The sequence below is a fragment of the Manacus candei genome, unplaced genomic scaffold, assembly GCF_025592945.1.
Source record: "Manacus candei isolate 608988 ecotype Guabito, Panama unplaced genomic scaffold, ASM2559294v1 h1tg000025l, whole genome shotgun sequence".
NCBI classification, from domain to species: domain Eukaryota; kingdom Metazoa; phylum Chordata; class Aves; order Passeriformes; family Pipridae; genus Manacus; species Manacus candei.
This window is the reverse complement of record NW_026138073.1, coordinates 1,791,791-1,812,774: the sequence shown is the minus strand read 5'-3', so window position 1 is coordinate 1,812,774 and position 20,984 is coordinate 1,791,791. Positions and strand designations below refer to the sequence as shown.

The following is a 20,984-nucleotide window of genomic DNA, read 5'->3' as shown; positions in this document are numbered from 1 at the left end:
CTCGCAGCCGGTGGCGGCGCGCGGCACAGCCAATGGGAGCGCGGCCTGTCACGTGACCCGCGGCGCCTTCCCAGGTGCGCGCGGCAGCGGCTCCAGAGCGGGCGGGACCGGGGACGGGAGAGCTCCGGCCGGGCGGGGCGGGGGACGGGGCGCGGGACGGGAACCGGCCGGCCGCCCACCCACTCAGTCACTCACTCACCCATCCATCCATCCATCCACACACCCACCCAGCCCGCCGCCCCTCTCCGCATCCCGGCGCGGCGGGAGCGCGGCGGCAGCGGCGGATGTACAGCCCCGGGGAAGCCCCGCGGGAGCGCCCGGCCGGCGGTGAGTGCGGAGCGGCTCGGGGCAGGGAGCGGGACCCCCGAGAGCTGCGCGGGTGCGGGCGCTCCGCTGGGATGCGGGGATGCGCGCTGGGATGCGGGGATGCGCGCTGGGATGCGGGGATGCGCGCTGGGATGCGGGGATGTGCAGTGCACATCGCCCGGGGAGATCCCACGGAGGGAGCAAAGTTTGCTGCGGCGGACGCGCCCCCCGGCGCCCCCCGGGGCTGCCGGGGGAGTCCCCGCGGGCTGCGGGGTTTCGGTCGCTCGGCACCGCGCCGGGACCGCCCCGGGGCTGCGGCCGCCCCGCACCGCCGGGGCTGCGGGGTTCGGCTGCAGCATCGCCCGCCTCCTCCCCGCGGGCGCTCCGCTGTCCCCCGGGCCGGTCTGGCGGTGGATCGCGGGTTTTGGGGGCGGATCGGTGCCCGGGTGCCGGCGGTGGGCGCGGGGCTGGCGGTGCGGCAGCGCTGCCCGCGTCCCTATTTGCATGCGAATGGGAGCGGATCCCGGCAGATGTCCTGCCTCATCCATTCACCCGCAGGAATGCGAGCAGACAAGGAGCCTTCAGTGTGACAATGGCCCTTCAGAAAGCGGCATAAAGGCGCAGTGTGAGCGCGGCCGCGGCTCCGCCGCCTCCTCCCGCGGCCGCGGCTTTGTGCGCGGGGCGCTGCGGGCGGAGCGGCCGCCCCGCACCTGGGGCTGCGGGACCGGGAGCGGAGGGCGCGGGGCACGGCAGAGATGCTCCAGCGGGGCCCGGCCGCACCGCACCTGCGGGCTGGGGGGATCTGGGGAGTCGGGTACCGGAAAGGTGCGGGGAGAAGCGCGGGGCAGCGGCCCGGCGGCCGCGGATCGTCACCCCTGCTCTGGTGGTCCCCTGCCCCCGGGGCTGGCTGTCCCTCTCCCTGCGAGTTTGGGGGTCTCTAGCTCGGGGTCTGGCGGTCCCCTCGGCCCCGGGGTTGGGGGTCTCTCGCCCCCGCTCCCTCCCCGCGCAGCCGCGGGCGGACAAAGGGACCGACCCCGCTGCCGCCCCTTTGTCGCCCCTGTCAAAGGGCCCTTTGAGCGCGGGGCCGGCCCCTCTCCCCTGCAGGAGGAGGGAGAGGACGAGGCGCTTTGTGCCGCGGGCTCAGCATCACCGGGGCCGCACGACAGATGTTGGCCTGCGATTTTAGCTCTCCCCCAAGTTGCTCGGGGCGCCTTTCCCACCAGGCGATGAAAGGCAAAGTAACAGAATTAAACTCAAAGTAGACAATAATGTTGTCCAGAGGTGAGAGATCACGCACAGGGAGCTTCTATTTTTGTCCTGGAGCTGCGTGATAGCTCCCTGGTAATGAAGAGCATGATAGCCCTTCAATAAAAACTAATTTGTGAACCTTTAAGTCTTTTCCTTACGGACTCAAAGGGTCGCTATAAAAGGAACATGATCTTTCTGAAGGAAATCATAAACCTTTTCTGAAGGTGAACAGCTCAGATGTACCCACGGGAGCTCCCAGAGGCTTCCAATGACCCAAGTCACACAGGGCAGCAGTCCCAGTGTTGTCCAAAGGATCCTACCCAAGTATGTCCCAAAGTCTTGCAAGTTGGAATTTACAGTAATTTAAAAGACAGACACTCCGAAAGGGAGACAAACCAATGCCCGGAGCTTCCCAGATGGGAGGAGTGAAGAGGGCAGGACTGTTCTGTCCCTCAGCCCATGGCTCTCACCCCCTGGGCAGGGCACAGCTGGTGCCCCAGTGCCCCCTGTCCCTCTGCTCTGCAGCCACGCGTGTCACTGCCCCACGACAAAAGCTCCACTTTAACTTCTGCCTCGACAGCTAAAAGTTACCTGCACAACATTTGATGTAGTCCCTGCAAAATGATCTCTCCCAGGAGGAATTTTGGACTTGAACAGACCAGTTGCTGGGAGGACTATAAAGTCGTTTCCATTCACCTGGAACAGACACAAATAACAGTGCTGGTTATTGAAGGAAGGAGGATTTTGCATCAAGTTGTACAGTTATAAAAGGATAACCAACTTTTACTGCCATAAATAATGCTGAGCATATCCAAACTTGGGCTGCAGAAAGAAACTTCTTTTGAAGTTTGAGGGGTCTGACCAGGGCTCAGACAACCTTGGAGGTGACAGAGCCGGGAGGCGACAGAGCCCGGGCTTAAAACCAGTTGCCCAAAGCAGCTGTGGCTGCCCCCGGATCCCTGGAAATGTCCAAGGCCAGGTTGGACGGGGGTTGGAGCAACCTGGGCTGGTGGAAGGTGTCCCTGACCATGGCAGGGGGTGGCACTGGGTGGGCTTTAATGTCCCTTCCAGCCCAACCATTCTGTGATGCCATGGTTCTGTCTGTGCATTTGGTTCCAGCTCGTGGAGCAAACGGGGTCCTTTAAGTAAGCCCCGTGTGAAGCTCTGCCATCATCCCAGGGCTGAGCCTGTGCCCGGGGGTGCAGGAGGCACAGCCCACGCCCAGGGGATGCCGCAGCCCTTTGTTTCCCGTGATACAGTGTCGGGGCACTGCAGAAACCAGGGAAAACTTTTCCTGTGTTCCTGCTGTATTCCTGCTGCTCCCGGCTGGCTGCTGCTGCCAAGGCAGGCAGCAAATTCCCTCTCCATGATTTCATTTGTAGGGACACTTAAAGCACCTTGGATGAATCATAACCCGGGTCAAGTGTTGCTGCTGCTGCAGCTCCCACGGCTTCGTATTTGCTGGAAAGGGGATTTATTTGCATCACTGAGCCTGCAGGTTTCTTTCTGTTGTTGTCAGGGATGATATAAACTCCCCAAGTTCATTTAAACAATATTTTAAGATTTTTTTTTTAGTTTTTTTTATGAATTATTTTGAAGCTCTTATTTCTGCTAATGATATCAATGAGTGAAAAGAGAGGTTTTGTTTGCAGAGCTCTGTGCCACGTTAGTTCTGCCTCTTCAGGAGCTGCTCCTTCCCCTGGCCTTGGAGCACATGCCTGGTCCCAGGCTGGGCTTTGTGTCAGGCTCAGACCAGGCTCAGGCACCAGAAAGAGACAAAACCAAAGGAAAAGAGTTAAGTGACGTTTGCAGAAGAGTGCTGGTTGTTAACAGCATTTATTTGACTTTATTTTTTCAACCAGCAAAGTAGCAAGATGCTGAAAATATTTATGGAGGAGCCAAAGATTTCCAGAAATAAACCCCCCCCTCTCTCCCAGGGCACTTTGTCGCCTTGGAGGTGCCTGTTCTTTGAAGCCCTGATTAATATAGATGAGTTGTAATTTTGTGACCAAGCCATCCTAGTTCACATATATTATTCCATTGGCAGACATGTGGTCCCCACAGCTGTCCCCTCATTTGTGTATGAAATGGAAACACTGGTGGCATTTGTAGGTTACCATAGTTACACGAACAATACACGTGTGAGGCTTCATCCTGCCAAGCTCCAGATTTTTTTCCTGGCAGACATTTTGTAGACACGGAACTGAAGAAAATCTATGTAAAGTTTTTGGAAGCGCAGAAATCCCTCCCTCCTCCTCTCTGCTGGCATAAGGCTGATGGGCAGGGAACCTGCCTTTCTGCTGCCTCCACGCCTGGTTCCTGCATCTTCTCCCAGCTGGAATTGCCATTGTGGAGATGCAGGATGCTCCCAGGAATTGTGAGAGCAGTTAAGTCATTAGCAGGGTCGTGCCTTAAACTCATCTTTCTTAAAAATAAGTTGTGAGCTCTCCACAAAAGGGAACTTTGGAGCTGGGATAGTTTTCCTGTGTTACAGGAGCTGGCAGTATCTGTGGGGCTCCTGGGGGAGCAGAGAGGTGGGAAGGAAAGGAGCCAGACCCCACATCTGCTCTGCCAGGACAGAAATCCAAGCAAGGCCACTGCAAAAACACCCATACTCTGTTCTGTCTCTACAATTAACATGTGCCCACCACGGGAAGAAAGATGGGCAAAAGTAAAGGAAATCAAGGAGTTGGCTTAGGAATGGTTTTATTGGTGGAACTAATGGTGCTTCCCTGAGGCTGGGAGGGCATAAATTCTGCACAGAGACACCACGGGACAGCTTTGCTAAGAACCAGTCCCTGCAGATGTGCTGAGTTATTCAAAGACCTGCCCAGGCTCGCTCTTTTCCTGTAGCTGAGTAATTAAGTCCCTCACTAATGGGCTCCATAAGGTCAGAGTGGAACACTCCTCCATGCAGGGCTGAGAGGTCCCCACGTGAAAGTCCTGAACCCCATTCTCCTCTTCTTTGCTGCTTCAAACCCTGCAACTTTATTCAAATTTGGTTTGGCTCTTTAGATGTCCTATTTCATATTTCTACATATGGCACCGGAGGAAAATACTGGACTGGCCTATTTTGGTTTGGCCTAATTCTCCTCCTGAGGAAGGCAGGACGAGTCTGTGGCATCAGTGGGAACAAAATTAGTCTCTGCCCTTAAATTCTACTGCAAAATGTTTTTATAGCTTCACCCTCTATTCATAAGACCTTAATTTGGTGATCCAAGCCAGCGTTTTCTCGATGTTCCATCTGGCTGAATTATTAACAGAACAGGCCCTGGTTTCTACCTGGAGCACAGTTTCTAAAGATCAAGTATTTGCAGTGGAGTGTTACCTTTTTCTTTTCTTTTTAACTAACAGAACAAGGCAAAGCAGTTGCAAGTAATGGGCTTGAAAAATTTAACAGGGTGCAGTACTGAGAATGCACACGAGTTATAAAAGTGCCAGGGAGAAACAGCTCTTTCCCTTATTTTATTGGGCACAACAGCCTTGCTCCATAATTCTCTGTCCTGAGGTGCTGCCCTTTAGTCCCCAGAGCTCACCCAGGGCAGTATTTTCCTGGCCACTCCTCAACCTGAAGTGATTTAACACAGAGGCAAAGCTTACTTTGGGGTTTTAGTTGGAAATTTTAGAGGTTGTCAGTCAGCAACTCATTTCCAGGTATTTAATTTAACTAACTCTGGTGATTCCAGCAATTTATGCATCTGTCAGCTTTGATTAGAGCAGGAGAACCGAGTGCTTTTGGAAGCCAAGCCCCCTCCAGGTCCCTGGCAAGGTTTGCCTGGTGGTTAGTCCAGCGTGAGCCAGCGCTGGGGAGACTGTCCCCACCAGTGCCTGGGGAGCTTTGGAACACAATATTCCTGGCCTGGAGAAGCCATGGGGCTGCTTGAGTCCATGGGAGATGCTCCCTGGGCTCCTCCTCCACGCTGGAGCCTGGAGGACACTCCTGGAGGACACTCCTCAATGCCTACTTTTATTTGATTTATACCTACTTTTGTACAGTCCCTGGAACTTAATTCATCAAGCAAAATGCCACACTTGGATCTGTCTGTGCCAGACTTGGATCCACACAGCTGCATCCAGGACGTGCCCCGTGATGCCAGCCCAGCTCCTGGGCTTTGGATGTCTGGGAGCAGCTCCAGCATTCCCACACATCCCAAAGACTTGGTGCACCTGGAGCAAGCCCAGCTTTTCTGGAGTTCTCAGGGGTTGGGCAGCAACACAGGGAAGAATCAGACTAAGCAGCATGTAAAAGTTATTCAGAGAGAACTCCTGAGCTTGTCCAAAATTTGGTAGAATCACATTTTACATTTTTTTAATAAAATACCAATCAAAGCTTGGATTGTCTTTTTTGTAATTTGAAAATGTTTATCATTGACATAATGGATCCTACATTTTCTGTTATTTCATGCATCGCATCATTTATTTGATTAAGCAAGTCCAGAAGTACCAAGTAAATTCATACCTTGCTAATGTGCTGTATATAATTACTGGGATGCAGATGAGCCACTGATTGGCCTTGCTACATTTTTAAATTACAAATGATCCATCATTGTAACAGAAACAGAGTAAATATTGATAATTCCAGAGCTCCACCACTCTAATGGGCATTGCAGTGCCTTGTAAATGCATTGAAAAATAACTTATTTCACCCACAGGGGAACAACCAGTTGCAAAAAAGAAAAGTTTTTTAAATTGCTGCTTGAAAATAGGTCTTTAAAATGGTTTCATGATAGTTTTTAAGCACTGAGTAAAACCAGGTCAGCAACCTGGGCTAGTGAGAGGTGTCCTTGCCCATGGCAGGGGTGGAACTGGATGAGCTTTAAGGTCCCTTCCAACCCAAACCATCCTGGGATTCTTTGTAAGTTCATTGGCAAATAAGTTTTCCTTTCTCCTTCTGTGCCCAAAAGAATCGCTGTAATTAGGTAAAGATTTCATCTATAAAGCATCAATAACTTGAACTTTTATGAGGAAAAACCTCTCCTGTGTTTCCTGCAGCAGGCAGCAGTTTGGAGCACTGATGGAATAACCCACCCATGGCAATGAGGAGACTGAGGGCTAAAGCTGAAGGCACAGTTTAGAGGGCTGATCTAAACATCCAGTACATTAAATATGAGGTATTTTCCCTCTTTCTTAATCTCATGAACTTCCCAAAGCAAGACCGACATCTGTTTTCTGCGTGAAACAAAATTAGTATGGAAATTTCAGTGAGAACTGAGGTAAAGAGAAATAACTAAACCAGGGCTGGGAGCATTCCCACCATTCCAGCTGACTGAGCTCTCCTCTCCTGATGACATGGCAATGCCACTCAGATGATTTGGAATGAAACAGTGATGGAAAACACATATTTTGGGTAGAAGCCTGTTCAAAAGTGCAGAAAGACTTGTGGGAAAGGGTCATGTGTTCATCTGTCTGAGTGGAGAGAACCAACTTTTTCCTTAGGCCAGAGTAAAGCCTGAGTTCAGAGAAGGTCCAACCCCAAACCTGTGGCCTCCTAATGGAATTAATTCTCTCCCTTCTCAACTTGGTTGAGTTCCAGATCTTTTTCTTGGTGCTGACAGCCTTTACATCAGATCTCAGCACCTCCACTGCTAAATCCATTTACTTGGTTAGTGGTATGTTCACAGTCTTTCATATCAGGTCTTTCAACTCAATATATGGGGTTATTAACATTTGTATATAAATATAGCTCAAAAATAGAGAATTTGATTTTAGAAAAAAAAATCAATAAAAGCCTGTTTTATTCTGAGGGCTGAAGTCTGTCAGCACACTACATGTAGATATAGATCTGGGCTAATAGTAAAATACAGTTTAATACTTAATCACTAATAATTGAAAAGTTAACACAGCCACAGGAAACAGAATTATCAAAACAGAGTGTAACAAGGCCCAGAAAAAGAACTTTTTCTTGATTGAAGATAAGCAATTGAAGCTCTGTGCACATCTAATTTTTAATAACAGGCCTTATGCATTCCCTACAGCCACCAGTATTAAGTTGATTTTATAAATACCCACTGAGATCCTGACTCACTCTGGGTTTGATTTCTCAGCTCCAGTTTCTAGCAGAGGGTTTTTGGCATCCTTTGTGGTAGTAACAGCTCTGTACACACGGGGTCTTTCCCAACTGTGGGGGATCCTGAGTGACTCAGAAAACTGGAGTTTGATCTAGAACTGTGTGGGAAGCAAAATAATCACACGCTGCCAGAAGCCAGTCAGCAAAAAAGGGAGGAAGAGGATTTTCTGTAACTTCATGAAAATCCTGGGGAGTTCTGGCATCCCTCTTCCTCCTGCTTAAAAATATTCCTCGTGTGCTCCTTATTTCCTTATCATTAACACTTCCCTTCCACTGGCCAAGCTCCCTGGCTCTCAAAATCCAAAAAGGGAATTCTACTCCAAAGTCCAGCCTAATCTCTTCATGCCTTTGTTCCTCTTTCAGAGCTGTTTCACTCTTTTTTTTTTTTTTTAATTTTCTTTGAATGGTGCTGATTTTGATAGGTGTTAGGAAGCAGAGATTGAGCTGTTCTGTATGGAATTCTCGGGAGGTTGGTGCCCTCAGGATGTTCAAGACCCTTCCATGTGGTTATGACATCTCAAGCATGCCAAGATTTCATTCCACTACTTGATTATGTGATTATTATTTTAGAAATATATTGATTATATGATCAGAAGCTGAAGCAGTATTTCCTAGTCTGGGTTCTCTTTCATTCTTCAACCTGCAGATACTAAATGCAAAACAATAGTTGGAATAGGTCTTCCAAAACTAGTTATACTCTGTAGATTTTAGATACTGTCCAAGTTAAAACCCACTGAGTTTAAATTCTCTCATTTAAAATCCACAGAAGGCTGTGGATGGGTCAGAGCACAGACAGGTGGGAAGGAAGGGAACTTCTCCATCCCCTGCGGGTCAGAGCAGAAGGGAAGAGCTGCTGGGAAGGTCTCAGGAAGCTGGGTTTTAACCTGGCAGTGGAATTGGTTTGACTCAGGAATGGTGCTTCAGTCAAACAATTTGACCTGGTAATTCCATGGAATGAGGACAATAATCACAGATTGGATTCTTCTCCATGAATGAAATCAAAGCTTTGCTGCTGCCCTAATATTGAACAGGGCAGCCCCTCAGAGCAGGACGTGAAACAAGCCACAGGCAACAGAACAGCCCAGATATTCCCCAAATTAAACTACTTTATGAGGATAAACATAGGAAGGAAGTGGATAATGAGTTGGGTTCCTAATGCCAGAATATTCCTACTGTACAAACACTTCTCTCCTTTCAGGTTCTCAGGGCTTTGAAACGGCTTTAGGAGTTTTTTTCTCTCCTAAAGCAAGAACCAAGCAGCCTCTCTAATTTGACAGCCCCCAGGTTGGCAGGCACCTCTTATCCCTGAGGTTTCTGTGTGACTGGTTAATGGCAATCAGGCAGATTTTCAGGCAGAGGACAGAAGCTGGCTTGCAGTTCTGAGGGGGATCTGACGGGCCATCAATCCCCCTGCAGGGGATCCAGCCCCTCATGCTCCACAGCACTCTGTGAATGAAAACCTTTTCTTCCCTCTCCTGCAAATTTACTTCAGTATTTTAATGAAAAACATTGTATCAGATGCAAGTCTGAAGAATAAAGCCCAATAAATTACACATTTTCAGGATTTAATATGCTGTGTCTGCGGGGCAGGCATTATGAATAGGATGCTCTTTGCAGTTCTTTGGGGGAGATAAGAGTAGTATTTTTCAAAAGAACACAGATAAAGCAGTCTAAGGTTGTCTTGGGATACAGCAAATCACCTTCTCACCAGAGCTTTCCCTAAAATTAAACACTGACTTTATTTTGATGGAATATGTGTACAGACAAGAAGAAAAAGGAGGCATTATTTGCAGGTAAAAAAACCCCAAACCTTAAATATTATAAATCCCTGAGGATGTATTTTGAGGCTTTATACCATTATTACATGTCCTACAGGCCCTTGTTTTTGTATTTCCTTTTAATACCAAACTCCCACATCCAGATTTTGGAAGCTCTTTCAACTGACATCATTTGCAGCTTGATTTGTCTGTATTTTACACAATTCAGACCTGGAAATAGCTTATTTCCTGATGACATCGGAGGCTTTAAAAACCTCAGTAGAAAAGGCTTCCTATCAAGCACAATTCCACAATATTTGTCTAAATAGACAGGATTGCACTTGGAAATTTAATCCCTGGGAAAGGAGCCCATTCCATAGGTTAGCTGTAAATATCCTGGGTTTTAAACTCCAAGTCCCCTTTCTCTAGGATGTCCAAGGTCACTGCTGCTCTTGGAGTGAGGCTGATTTTAGAGCACAGCATTTTACACCAGGTTTAGTGTTGTGCTCACCCGTGTGATTTGGTGGTGCCCCTGTTCCAGTGCCTCTCCCTCCTAAAGCCCCAAAGGTGATTTGCTCACCTGGAGCACGGCACCAATCCCTGTTTTCTCCACACAAAATGGGGGGATACAGAACTATAGACCAGAACTAAATACTAGTTATTCTAAATACTAGTTATTCTGTATACTAGAACTAAAGCCTCTACTGAAGCTCAAAGCAAAGCAGGTCTTGTTTTACCACAACATACACACAGCATCCTGGCCTTGAGATTGTCCAGCTGCCTTTCCCTGCCTGCAGTGTCCCAGCCTGGGCTCCTGATGGCCCAGTCCATCTCCAGAGTTGCTCCCAGTGTAGTCAGACCTTCAGCCCAGATCCTTCCCAGCCTCTCCTGGTGTCCCCTCTCTAACAGGCCCTTCGTTCCACAGAACCACAGGATGGGTTGGGCTGGAAGGGATCACAGTGTTCCACCTGGTCCCACCTCCCTGCTCCAGCAGGGCCATCCCAGAGCACACAGCTCCAGATTGTGTCCAGATAGTTCTGGAATATCCCCAGTGAGGAGACTCCAGACACTCTGGGCAACCTGTTCCTGCACAGCAAAGAAGTTCTTCCTCATGTTCAGGTGGAACTTCCTGGGCATCACTTTGTGCCCGTGGCCTCCTGAACCATTGCTGGGCCCCCCCGAGCAGAGCCTGGAACAGCACCTTGTGTTGATCCCAGTCTGAATTCAGTTTTCCTGGTTCTCCCTGAAGCTCCACCAGTTCTCACCCCTGGCACAAGCCCTGGGTGCTGCTGGGCTGTCTAACCTGCATTCCCCCAAAGATCCAGGCTGCAGCAGCCCAGGTTTTCCCAAGCTGATGGATAGGAGTGTTGGTATGGCAGCAGTTCCCAAAGGCTGGGGATGGGAATGCACAGCCTGCACGAGTCATTAGCAGAACATTAGCACAGACAATTTTCCAACAGACTAGCTCCAATGGAGGCTCAATCTGGGAAAATGTTTCTGTAGAGAGATGGGAGGAACTGGGATCAGTGTGTGCTCCTGGCTCACAGCAACTGCAGAATAAATTGCTTGTCTTAGCCCGAGGTAATTTTCTTTGTGGATCTGATCCCTCCAACTTTTCCCTCAGCACATCCAGTTCAGATGGCTCCCGACCAAAACCTGGGTGACACTGCTGCAACAGAAAAGAAATCTTGCAAGAATGAACCATTTCAGGGAGGAGAGGGAAGGTTTCTGTGGCAGCATCACTGTTCCAGAGCAGACACCCAGATATCCAAGTGCAAACAATATTGTTTCTCTTTTCAGCGATGTTTAGTAGTGACCATTAATATCCACTTGTCAGGGAAGTGACAACACTTTGTCTTCCTATTACCAAGCAAAAATGCTTCTTATCTGTTCTTTTTAGTTGGCAGGTTAACTCTGAACACTTCTAATGAACAGTTTGTTTCATGCTTGTCCCTTCATATTGTCCTCTCACTGCTCTGGGGGCTTGGGAATGTACTTTTTCTTTGGATCACCCACCCAACCAGACAAACCCTCCCAGAGCCACCAGCAAGGGAAGCTGCAAGGAAGGACCTTCTCCTCCATCACCAGACACCCGCCCTCATAATCTTGGGCCAAGCAAATTCTCAACCAGTGTTCAGAACCTTGCTGGAAAGGGAATGCTTGGACAAACCTCCCATGGCATTTCCAGGATGGGAGACAGGGATGGTGCTCATTTCTGTCCCCAAGGAACAGGGACAAGCCAATATCCCAGTCAGCTGCTGTGGGTTTGCTGGTGACAGAAATGTGGTTTCTGACTGCCCTGGGTCCTGGGAGGTGCCATGGAAAATGCATTTATTGAGCTCTGAGTAAAATAATTTCCTCTGTATCTCTCACATAAAATTAGCCATTATTTCTGTTGCTATCAAGTTACCAGCTGTTACAACTGCTGTTGTGGGTTGGAACACTAGAAAATAGGAATTTAACAAATGAGAGGGAAGGCAGAGAATGCTAAAACATTTCCTTCACACACTCAGTCTCTCCTGAAAGGAGCTCTAACACCCCCTTCCTGTTGAGGGGAAGTTTCCTCACCCACCGTTTTTAAAAGACATTTTTAAGACAGAATTAAAAGTGCCATCAGCCACGTGTTAATATTAAATACCATTTTCAGAAAAAAACCCAACCAGATGTGTGCTAGGACTGTGCTGAGGGAGGACATTTAGAGGACAGATATTTGCCTTTAATCCAGAAAGCCCAGAGCTGCTGCTCTGCCCCTTCTGGTGTTTCTTTAGGAAACATTCTCTGGCCTTCAACGTTCCTGTTGTTCTCCAGTCACCCTCACCAATTCCAGTGGGAGCCGGGCATTTTCCCAGGAGCCATCCCTGGTTTATCCAGATGGGCTGGTGATTATTCCCTGGTGCCTGTTTGGAACTGCTCACTGTCAGATGTTGTTTTCAAAGCCTGGTTGTCCTCCAGCTTATCCACACACACAAAAAATATTCCTACAGATGTAACTTGTCTGGGTTTTGTTTGAAAAGATGTGATTATCATGGAATCAGTAAGGTTGGAAAAGACCTCTCAGATCACCCAGTCCAAATCAACCAGCACCACCCTGCTCTCCACTAACCCCTGTCCTCCAGTGCCACATCCCCATGTGTTTTAGTGACTCCACCACCTCCCTGGGCAGCTGTGCCAGGGCTGGACAACGTTTTCAGTGAAGAAATTTTCCTGATATCCAATCTAACCCTCCCCTGGCACAACCTGAGGCTGTTTCCTGTCATCATTATAATTCCAGACAGGACTTCAGAACCTGAGAGGAGTCCAACATTCCAGCACCACAGTCTTCCAGCAAAAAACCTTGTGCTGTTTTATTCCCTCAGACATCAAACACGCAGAGGTGTCTGGGACCAGTTCTGCCAGTGCTGGCAAGACTGGAAAGCTGACAATCCAGGGGCAGAGGGACAGCTTTTGGTGACCTCTCTGCTGCCTCTTTAGCTCTGATCAGAGTGGGGGATGAGGTTTTTACACATCAGAAGGAGCTAAAGCAAAGGTCCAGGACTGGGGTTGTCCCTCCTGCTGTGGTCCCTGGGCTGCCCCTCACACCAGCACAGCACTGATGGAGCTGGTTGGAATTTACTCTGTCATTACCCTGGATTTTCATTTATAGGCTCGTCCCAGCTGCCCTGGGCTGGGGGAGGCTGGAGACAACAACATGCAGGTCATTCTGAACAACATTTGCAGTTAAAGAAAATTAAATCCATTTGCAGGAGAAAATAGCTGGAGAAGAGAGAGAGTTGCTATAACTTGTAAAATCATATATTTGCAGTGGTCATAAACCCAGACCTCTGTTCAGTAAACCCAGAAATGCCTTCTTACCAAGGATGAACAATAACTGCAACGTGCAAGTAAAAGGATATAAATATTCAACAAAGAAAGGATCGAATTTGATTTTTTTTTTTGTACCATCTAGACATGCTCTGACATATTTTAAAAGAACCTTTGAAGTCTTTTTCAGGCAGTTTGATTTTTAGAGTATTATATGATTCATATAGACACAGCAGGGCTAAATCAGTAGGAAAGCATCATTAGGGCCCTCAGCTGTGTAAGGCACAGACTTCCCTCTCGTCACCCACTGAGAAACCAGGTCCGGGAGAGACTCTGGAGGCACCTCCTGGACCTGCTCAAGATCCTCCCGGGGTGAAAGCTCTGCATTATTAACTGGCAAATGCTGCCATTTGAAAAGTCTTGCAATTAAATCAGTTAAACTCCAGATTTCATCAATTTTTCCTAGAACTGCCTGGGTCAGGTCAGCTACAAATGTGTTGCTGTCGAGGGAAACATCCCTCAGAGTCAGCACAGCTCGGTTGATTCCAGGCTCCACCACCCCCTGGTAACACAATCCCTACTGTTCCCACCCCATTAGGATTTGATTTTTTAATGCAGTCAATGTCTCAGTCAATTCTTACATCAGTTAGAAGTTACTAGAGAAGGAATGTTGGTTCTATAACTTGTTTTCCCCTCTCCAGCAAAGCCCTCTCAGCTCTCATTCAGGTCTCAGAAAAGCTGATTCCACAGGGTCATTGCCTCCCATTCCTCTCTCTCTTCCCCCAAAGCCCAACCACAGAATAACAGCACAAAAATAAATGTGCAGATGCTGTTTGGTGTGTTCTACCTACAGCACTGTATCATAATCTGAAATAAAACACTCATTTCATTATTTAATATGCAGATCAGATGTGGAAGAGTGTAGTATAAATGGCATTCCTGTCACCTCTATCCAAATGACTATTTTAAACCTATTTTTAAAAGCTGTATTTAGTTTTATTATTTTTTATAGTACTGCTTTTTGTGGGCTGTGACTCAGTTGAGGCTTCACTGCATTTTAATTGACAAAGATGCATTTTCCTGCTTTCTGCCTTTACTGTTTCTCACTGTTGTGTTCTCTCAGGTATCCCAGAATCACAGAGTGCTTTGGGTTGGAAGGGACCTGCAGGATCATCTTGTTTCACCCCCATGGGCAGGGATACCTTCCAGGAGACCAGGTTGCTCTGAGCCCTGTGCAGCCTGGCCTTGGACACTTCCTGTAGCACAGCCTGTTTGTCTTATCTATATAAAAAGACAAAACTTTATTTTGAGAAGCCTCAATTGCAACCACCAGAGCAATTTCCCAGTAAAGTGAGATTGAGGAAGATTTTACTGAGAGATTTTCCTGGAATATGTGTTTAAAGCCCCTCGACACCCCAGATGTTCTGAGGTACCTGGGCACTGGTGGGTTAATTGAAATGGACTCTTGCATGAAGAACCTCAGGCTAAGCAGATATTAAAGTGTGGTTTACACAGCAATCAGGAATTGTGGTGAACAGTCCATATGATCCCAATGCAGTACAAACAGCTCAAAGAAGGGCACTACATTCATTTAATCAAATTTACTGTTATTGTTTGGTGCTGAGCTGGATTAAATCTAAGCTGTTATCTGGAACTGATTTGATTAACTGGGATGAATTTTGGCAAAGTTCATATGCATTTAGCTTCAAACTTATAAACCAACAGCTTCCTGAGCCTCAATTCCTGAAATCCGAGCTCAGGGCCGGCCCTGGCACTGACTCCCATGGGATTGTGCTCCAGCACTCCTTCAGACCCAGCACACCCTCCTCCCTCAGCACTTCCCAAGCCACTCAAACAACTGATGCAGAGTAAAACAGGAAGGTATCCCAGAGTTTTAGGTTTAGATAATTCACTGAGATATTTCTCACACAACACCAAGTAGGAGGGAGTTCCAAACCCTGCATAACTTACTGATACCAAACTGGGATTTGTGTAAGAGATTAAAGTGTTGAAATAATGATTGTTTTCAGGTATTTTTCTTCAAAGTTTGAAGAAACTAAATAATAGATGAACTGTGTGTGAGCTGAGCATAACATATACCCTAATCTGTTTTCAGGAACATCTTCAGACACTGATTTGCAGAAGATTGTGGAGCACAGAGGAGCAGCTGAGGGTCTTCAGTGTGTTTCTCCTCTTCTCTAAACTCAGCAAGTCATCTTTAACCTTCTGGATGTCCAAGCCTTTCACCTTAAACTTCAAGCTTTACATTTTCTGCCTGATAAGGGATCAGCCTCTCCCCCGTTGGGATTTTAGGGAGCTGGGGAGCTGAACTCCCTCTCTGGCCAGCATGGCAAAGGTTAGAGCCCTTTTAACTGTGTGCCACTTGGTGCTAGAATTGTTACTGAATTCATTGACTGAGTCTTCCATGCAGAGCAGTGAATGTCCCCAGCTCTGTGTCTGTGAAATCAGGCCCTGGTTCACACCACAGTCCACGTACAGGGAAGCCACGACAGTCGACTGCAACGACCTCCGACTGACAAAGATCCCCAGCAACCTCTCCAGCGACACCCAAGTCCTGCTGCTACAGAGCAACAACATTGCAAAGACCACAGACGAGCTCCAGCAGCTCTTTAATTTAACAGAGTTGGATTTTTCACAAAACAACTTCACAAGCATCAAAGACGTGGGACTCTCAAATCTCACCCAGCTCACCACTTTGCACCTGGAGGAGAACCAGATCACGGAGATGACCGACTACTGCCTGCAGGACCTCTGCAACCTCCAGGAGCTCTACATAAATCACAACCAGATCAGCAGCATCTCTGCAAATGCATTCTCTGGCCTGAAGAATCTGCTGAGATTACACCTCAACTCCAACAAATTAAAGGTCATTGACAGCCGTTGGTTTGATTCGACTCCCAACCTAGAGATTCTCATGATTGGAGAAAACCCAGTGATTGGAATACTGGATATGAATTTCAAGCCGCTCTCAAATTTAAGGAGTCTGGTTCTGGCAGGGATGTACCTCACAGACATTCCTGGCAATGCCTTGGTAGGTTTGGATAGTCTTGAAAGTCTTTCCTTCTATGACAACAAACTGGTAAAAGTTCCTCAGCTTGCACTTGAGAAAGTTCCAAATTTAAAATTCCTGGACCTCAACAAAAACCCGATTCATAAAATTCAAGAAGGGGATTTTAAAAACATGCTCAGATTGAAAGAGCTTGGGATCAACAACATGGGAGAACTGGTTTCCGTCGACAGGTACGCGCTGGACAACCTGCCCGAGCTCACAAAGCTGGAGGCCACCAACAACCCCAAGCTGTCCTACATCCACCGCTCGGCATTCCGCAACGTGCCCGCCCTGGAGAGCCTCATGCTCAACAACAATGCCTTGAATGCAGTCTACCAAAAGACCGTGGAGTCCCTCCCAAACCTGCGCGAGATCAGCATCCACAGCAACCCCCTCCGGTGCGACTGCGTCATCCACTGGATCAACTCCAACAAAACCAACATCCGCTTCATGGAGCCCCTCTCCATGTTCTGTGCCATGCCTCCGGAATACCGGGGCCAGCAGGTGAAGGAAGTGCTAATACAGGATTCCACCGAACAGTGTCTTCCAATGATCTCCCACGAGACCTTCCCCAATCACCTCAACCTGGACATCGGCATGACGGTGTTCTTGGATTGTCGGGCCATGGCAGAACCGGAGCCAGAAATTTACTGGGTCACTCCTCTGGGCAATAAAGTCACCGTGGAAAGCCTCTCTGACAAATACAAGCTGAGCAGCGAGGGCACCTTGGAAATCTCCAACATCCAGGTGGAAGACTCCGGGAGATACACCTGTGTTGCTCAGAACATAGAAGGGGCTGACACGAGGGTCGCCACCATCCGGGTGAACGGGACGCTCCTGGATGGGACCCAGGTCCTGAAAATCTACGTCAAACAAGCCGAGTCACATTCCATCCTGGTCTCCTGGAAGGTCAATTCCAACGTCATGACTTCCAATTTGAAATGGTCGTCGGCCACGATGAAGATTGACAACCCCCACATCACGTACACCGCCAGGGTGCCGGTGGACGTCCACGAGTACAACCTCACACATCTGCAGCCCTCCACGGACTACGAGGTGTGTCTGACCGTGTCCAACATCCACCAGCAGACACAGAGATCCTGCGTCAACGTCACGACGAAGAACGCGGCCTTCGCGCTGGACATCTCCGACCAGGAGACCAGCACGGCCCTGGCGGCCGTCATGGGCTCCATGTTCGCCGTCATCAGCCTCGCCTCCGTCTCCGTTTATGTTGCAAAAAGGTTCAAGAGAAAAAACTACCACCACTCACTGAAAAAATATATGCAAAAGACCTCCTCAATCCCCCTGAACGAGCTCTACCCTCCCCTTATTAACCTCTGGGAAGGGGACAGCGAAAAGGACAAGGACGGCTCTGCGGAGACCAAGCCGACCCAAGTGGACACATCCAGAAGCTATTACATGTGGTAACTCAGAGGATATTTTGCTTCTGGTAGTAAGGAGCACAAAGACTTTTTTGCTTTATTCTGCAAAAACGACGAGTTGAAGACTTTTGTATTTTTGCCTTTGCTGGTGCGTGGCAGAGCGGAGGGACAGGTGGATATTTCAGGAGTTTTTCGTACAGCGTATCGCAGCGGTCGGACCCAAATGGCAGCTTCACCCGCCTTCCAATTCTCCGGTATTTTATATTATTTTCTTTTTTTTTTTTTTTTTTTTTTTTTTTTTAGTTCTTGTGCTCGACTTACTGCTGTTCTAACTCCAGTGCTGACAGAGGAACGAGAGGCTGTCCTGGAGCCATCCCGAGGTGCAGGAGCTCCCGAGCCAACCCCAGTTTGGGACCTGCGGTGAACTGGGATTGTGAGCCCGGTCTGAGGACTCGGACCCTGAGAGAAGGAGACCCTGAAGGATGTTAGTTGACTGTACTGTAATGTTGTATCAACTGATTTGAATGTTTTTGACTTTGAACAATGAGTTCCCTTTTTTATCATTATTATTATTATTATTATTATTTTTGTAGTAGTTGAAGGCTTAGGCAAAGCTAACAGGCAATAGGAATATGTACATCCGATTTTCTAATGTAACAGACTAAATGGTATTTGTTCTCTTCTTCTTTTTATTCTATTTAGTAGACACTTTTGAAGAATTACTAGAGTTTTGTTGTGTTTAAATCACCAACACACGGTGTTTAATGAAGGCAGAGCTATAATAAATTTAGTTTGGTTCTGATTTCTTTTTATTTTAGAAGTCACAATAATGTATTGGGTTTAGCTGTCACTAGTTTGACTGGTGATCATGTTTTGACATAAAATATATCCAAAATGTTATATAAAAATATTGTGGGGGTTTTTCTTGATGGAATTACATTTCAGCAAAGTTCCAGGTTTTGGTTTTTTTATGCATTTATGTTACAGCAGTGTTTTCTCTGCGTTAGATGCAAAATACTGAAAGTAATTTAATGAGAGCAATGTCTCGGTATGGCTTTTGGACTGAGAGTCACATGCAGAATCCAAACTGTTTGGCATCAGGAACACAGCAAAAATAATTGAGAAGAGTGTGTACCAGGCCCTTTTCCTTTTTTTCTACTTTTCTGTTTATATTCTGAGCTAAGATCAAAATGAAGCTGACATTTAGCTGTCATTACCATCAGTTAGGACAAAAAAACAACTCAGTGCTACCAAATGGAAACAAACCAGTTGGCATATACTTCAAAAAAAAAAAAGTTAATTGGATTCATATTCCTTTAAAAGCAGAAGTTAAGATGAAAACTAACAGGAAAGTTATATTTGGGTCCAGCACTGAACTGTATTTTTTACAGGCTGAAAATTAACCAGTATTCTGAGTACCTGACTGAATTCCTGTGGTAAAAGTGCAAACCTCAGAGAGCAGGGGTGTGATGTGTGCACTGGGTACAACATAAAGGCATCATTTACAGCTGAACCCACGGAATTGTTGTCCGTTGTCTTTTCTGACTCCAGGGAAGTTCTGCACAGGGACTGCACGCAGGTCACGGCAGGGTGGGAGCTGGTGAACACGTGGTGACACTCACACCAGGCCCCTGAGCCACAAGCACAGTATTTTTTACACTTTATGACCACTGTCAGTGTGCAGTTTTTACATGTTTTACAGACCAAATACATTCCTGGTAAGTCAAAGTTAATTGTTCAAACCGTGGATGTGTCTGGGGTTTGGGACTCTTTGAAGTTTTTAACTCACTGGCTTCTCAGATATATCCAAGACCCCCCCAAAAAATTTACAGAAAAGTTCAAACTTCTTCTCCCTTGTCTAAAAGTGAAAAATTATCAGCAGAGTTTCACTAATAAGTTGCTTTGGTGCAAAAACTCGAGTCCATCCCTTGGCCCCCTGCCTTGCTGATCCTGTGTTTCAACGTGAAGCTGCTAATCCTGCATTTAAATCAACTCCTTGTGCTGCTCTACACAGTCCTTTCTATGTTCATGAGATCTCATACATTTTTAATCATGTGACAATTAGATGTTGGGATCAGACAAGTGTCTTTTGATCACGGAGAAGTCACAGGGTGGAAGGATTTATTCATCACCTCCTCCTGTATTTGTTTGTAATGTTAATGGGAAATTTCCTCCTGGCATTTTCTCCAGCAGAGCAATAATTACCATCTTGTCTGTGCGTTGTTCTAACCTGAAAACTGCAGGCACGGGGAATTCATCTCTGTTGCAGTAAAGATTCACTCTACTTTTGCCAGAGAAAAGGACACTGAGGGCAAGGTTGGCCATAAAATGTTGGCTTCCAGCTTGTAACGTTGTCTTTGGAAAACAACCACTGAACAGGTGTCAGAAGGTGCAGAGCAAGGCCCCTCTTCCATCCTCTCCTCAGCTTCCTGCAGCACTTGCACAGGATCACACAGAGCCCACGGCTCTGCCTGGATCCTGCTGAGTTTTGGGGTCCAAGGGGTTGGTTCCTCAGTGACCCTGAGCTGACCTACACACGGGGCTGCCCCCAGAACAGCCACCCTGCTCTTCCAGTCCCTGTCCCCCCCACCCATCCTTGGCTCCAAACCACGTGGGGATCCACCTGCCCTCAGAGCACCCTCACAGGACCTGTCCCTGCTGGTGGGCACAGCCCACACCAGCTCTGCCCTGGGGGATTCTCAGCCAGCCCACACCAGCTCTGCCCTGGGGGACTCTCAGCCAGCCCACACCAGCTCTGCCCTGGGGGACTCTCAGCCAGCCCACACCAGCTCTGCCCTGGGGGACTCTCAGCCAGCCCACACCAGTTCTGCCCTGGGAGTTCTCACCCGGCTCTTCTGCACATCTGGGCAGCTGCAGAAGCAGTGCCTGGCAAACAGGACTGTGCTGGGGACACGTGGCCATGGAGGAGGACAGAGCAGCACTCCAGCAGCTTGCAGGGGAAGGAAAGCCACGTTTAACATGTTCCTTTCCACCGGGGAATAATGGGCCTTGTGTTCCCTGCAGCCCTGTTTGGCACTTTGCTGTCATTTGTTATCTTTCTAGAGTGGTGCTGCCAGAGAACTGCAGGGGAAAATGGCTTTAAACAGCCGCACTCTTCCCTGGGATGTGCTGACCTGCAGGATTCCAGGGAAGTTGCTGTTGCTGGGAATCCTGGAGGGAGATGCAGTTACCTGAGAGCAGCCAGAAGCACCTAGTTAAGGCAGTGTGTTCTGCACACACAGCCACCCATGAGCAGCGTTTTCAGCCTTTTGATCTGACCCCACAGAATTCTGTAGAGATCCCCTGGATATTTAAAATTTTGCCAATAAAAGACTAAAATGTGGGGAAGAGAT

General features: G+C 48.0%; 1 protein-coding gene and 1 long non-coding RNA gene across 2 annotated transcripts in view; one reads left to right on the top strand and one right to left on the bottom strand.

The window, feature by feature from the left end:
- The window catches only part of LOC127471628 (uncharacterized), a 56,315-nt gene extending 53,872 nt beyond the window's left edge, over positions 1 to 2,443 (bottom strand). Inside the window, exon 1 of the long non-coding RNA XR_007904710.1 lies at positions 2,146 to 2,443. This is a non-coding gene — a long non-coding RNA (uncharacterized LOC127471628). The remainder of the gene's footprint in view (positions 1 to 2,145) is intronic.
- Positions 171 to 19,153, top strand: LRRN1 (leucine rich repeat neuronal 1). The gene is made up of 2 exons (XM_051788660.1): positions 171 to 327; positions 15,296 to 19,153. Exon 2 carries the CDS (start codon positions 15,527 to 15,529, stop codon positions 17,675 to 17,677), a length of 2,151 nt encoding a protein of 716 aa, XP_051644620.1. The 5' UTR covers positions 171 to 327; positions 15,296 to 15,526; the 3' UTR covers positions 17,678 to 19,153.
- The last annotated feature ends 1,831 nt before the right edge of the window (positions 19,154 to 20,984 follow it).

Bases quoted from the DNA above. Each gene is read 5' to 3' on its own strand.
- LRRN1 (XM_051788660.1), top strand. From the start codon at position 15,527: ATGGCAAAGGTTAGAGCCCTTTTAACTGTGTGCCACTTGGTGCTAGAA.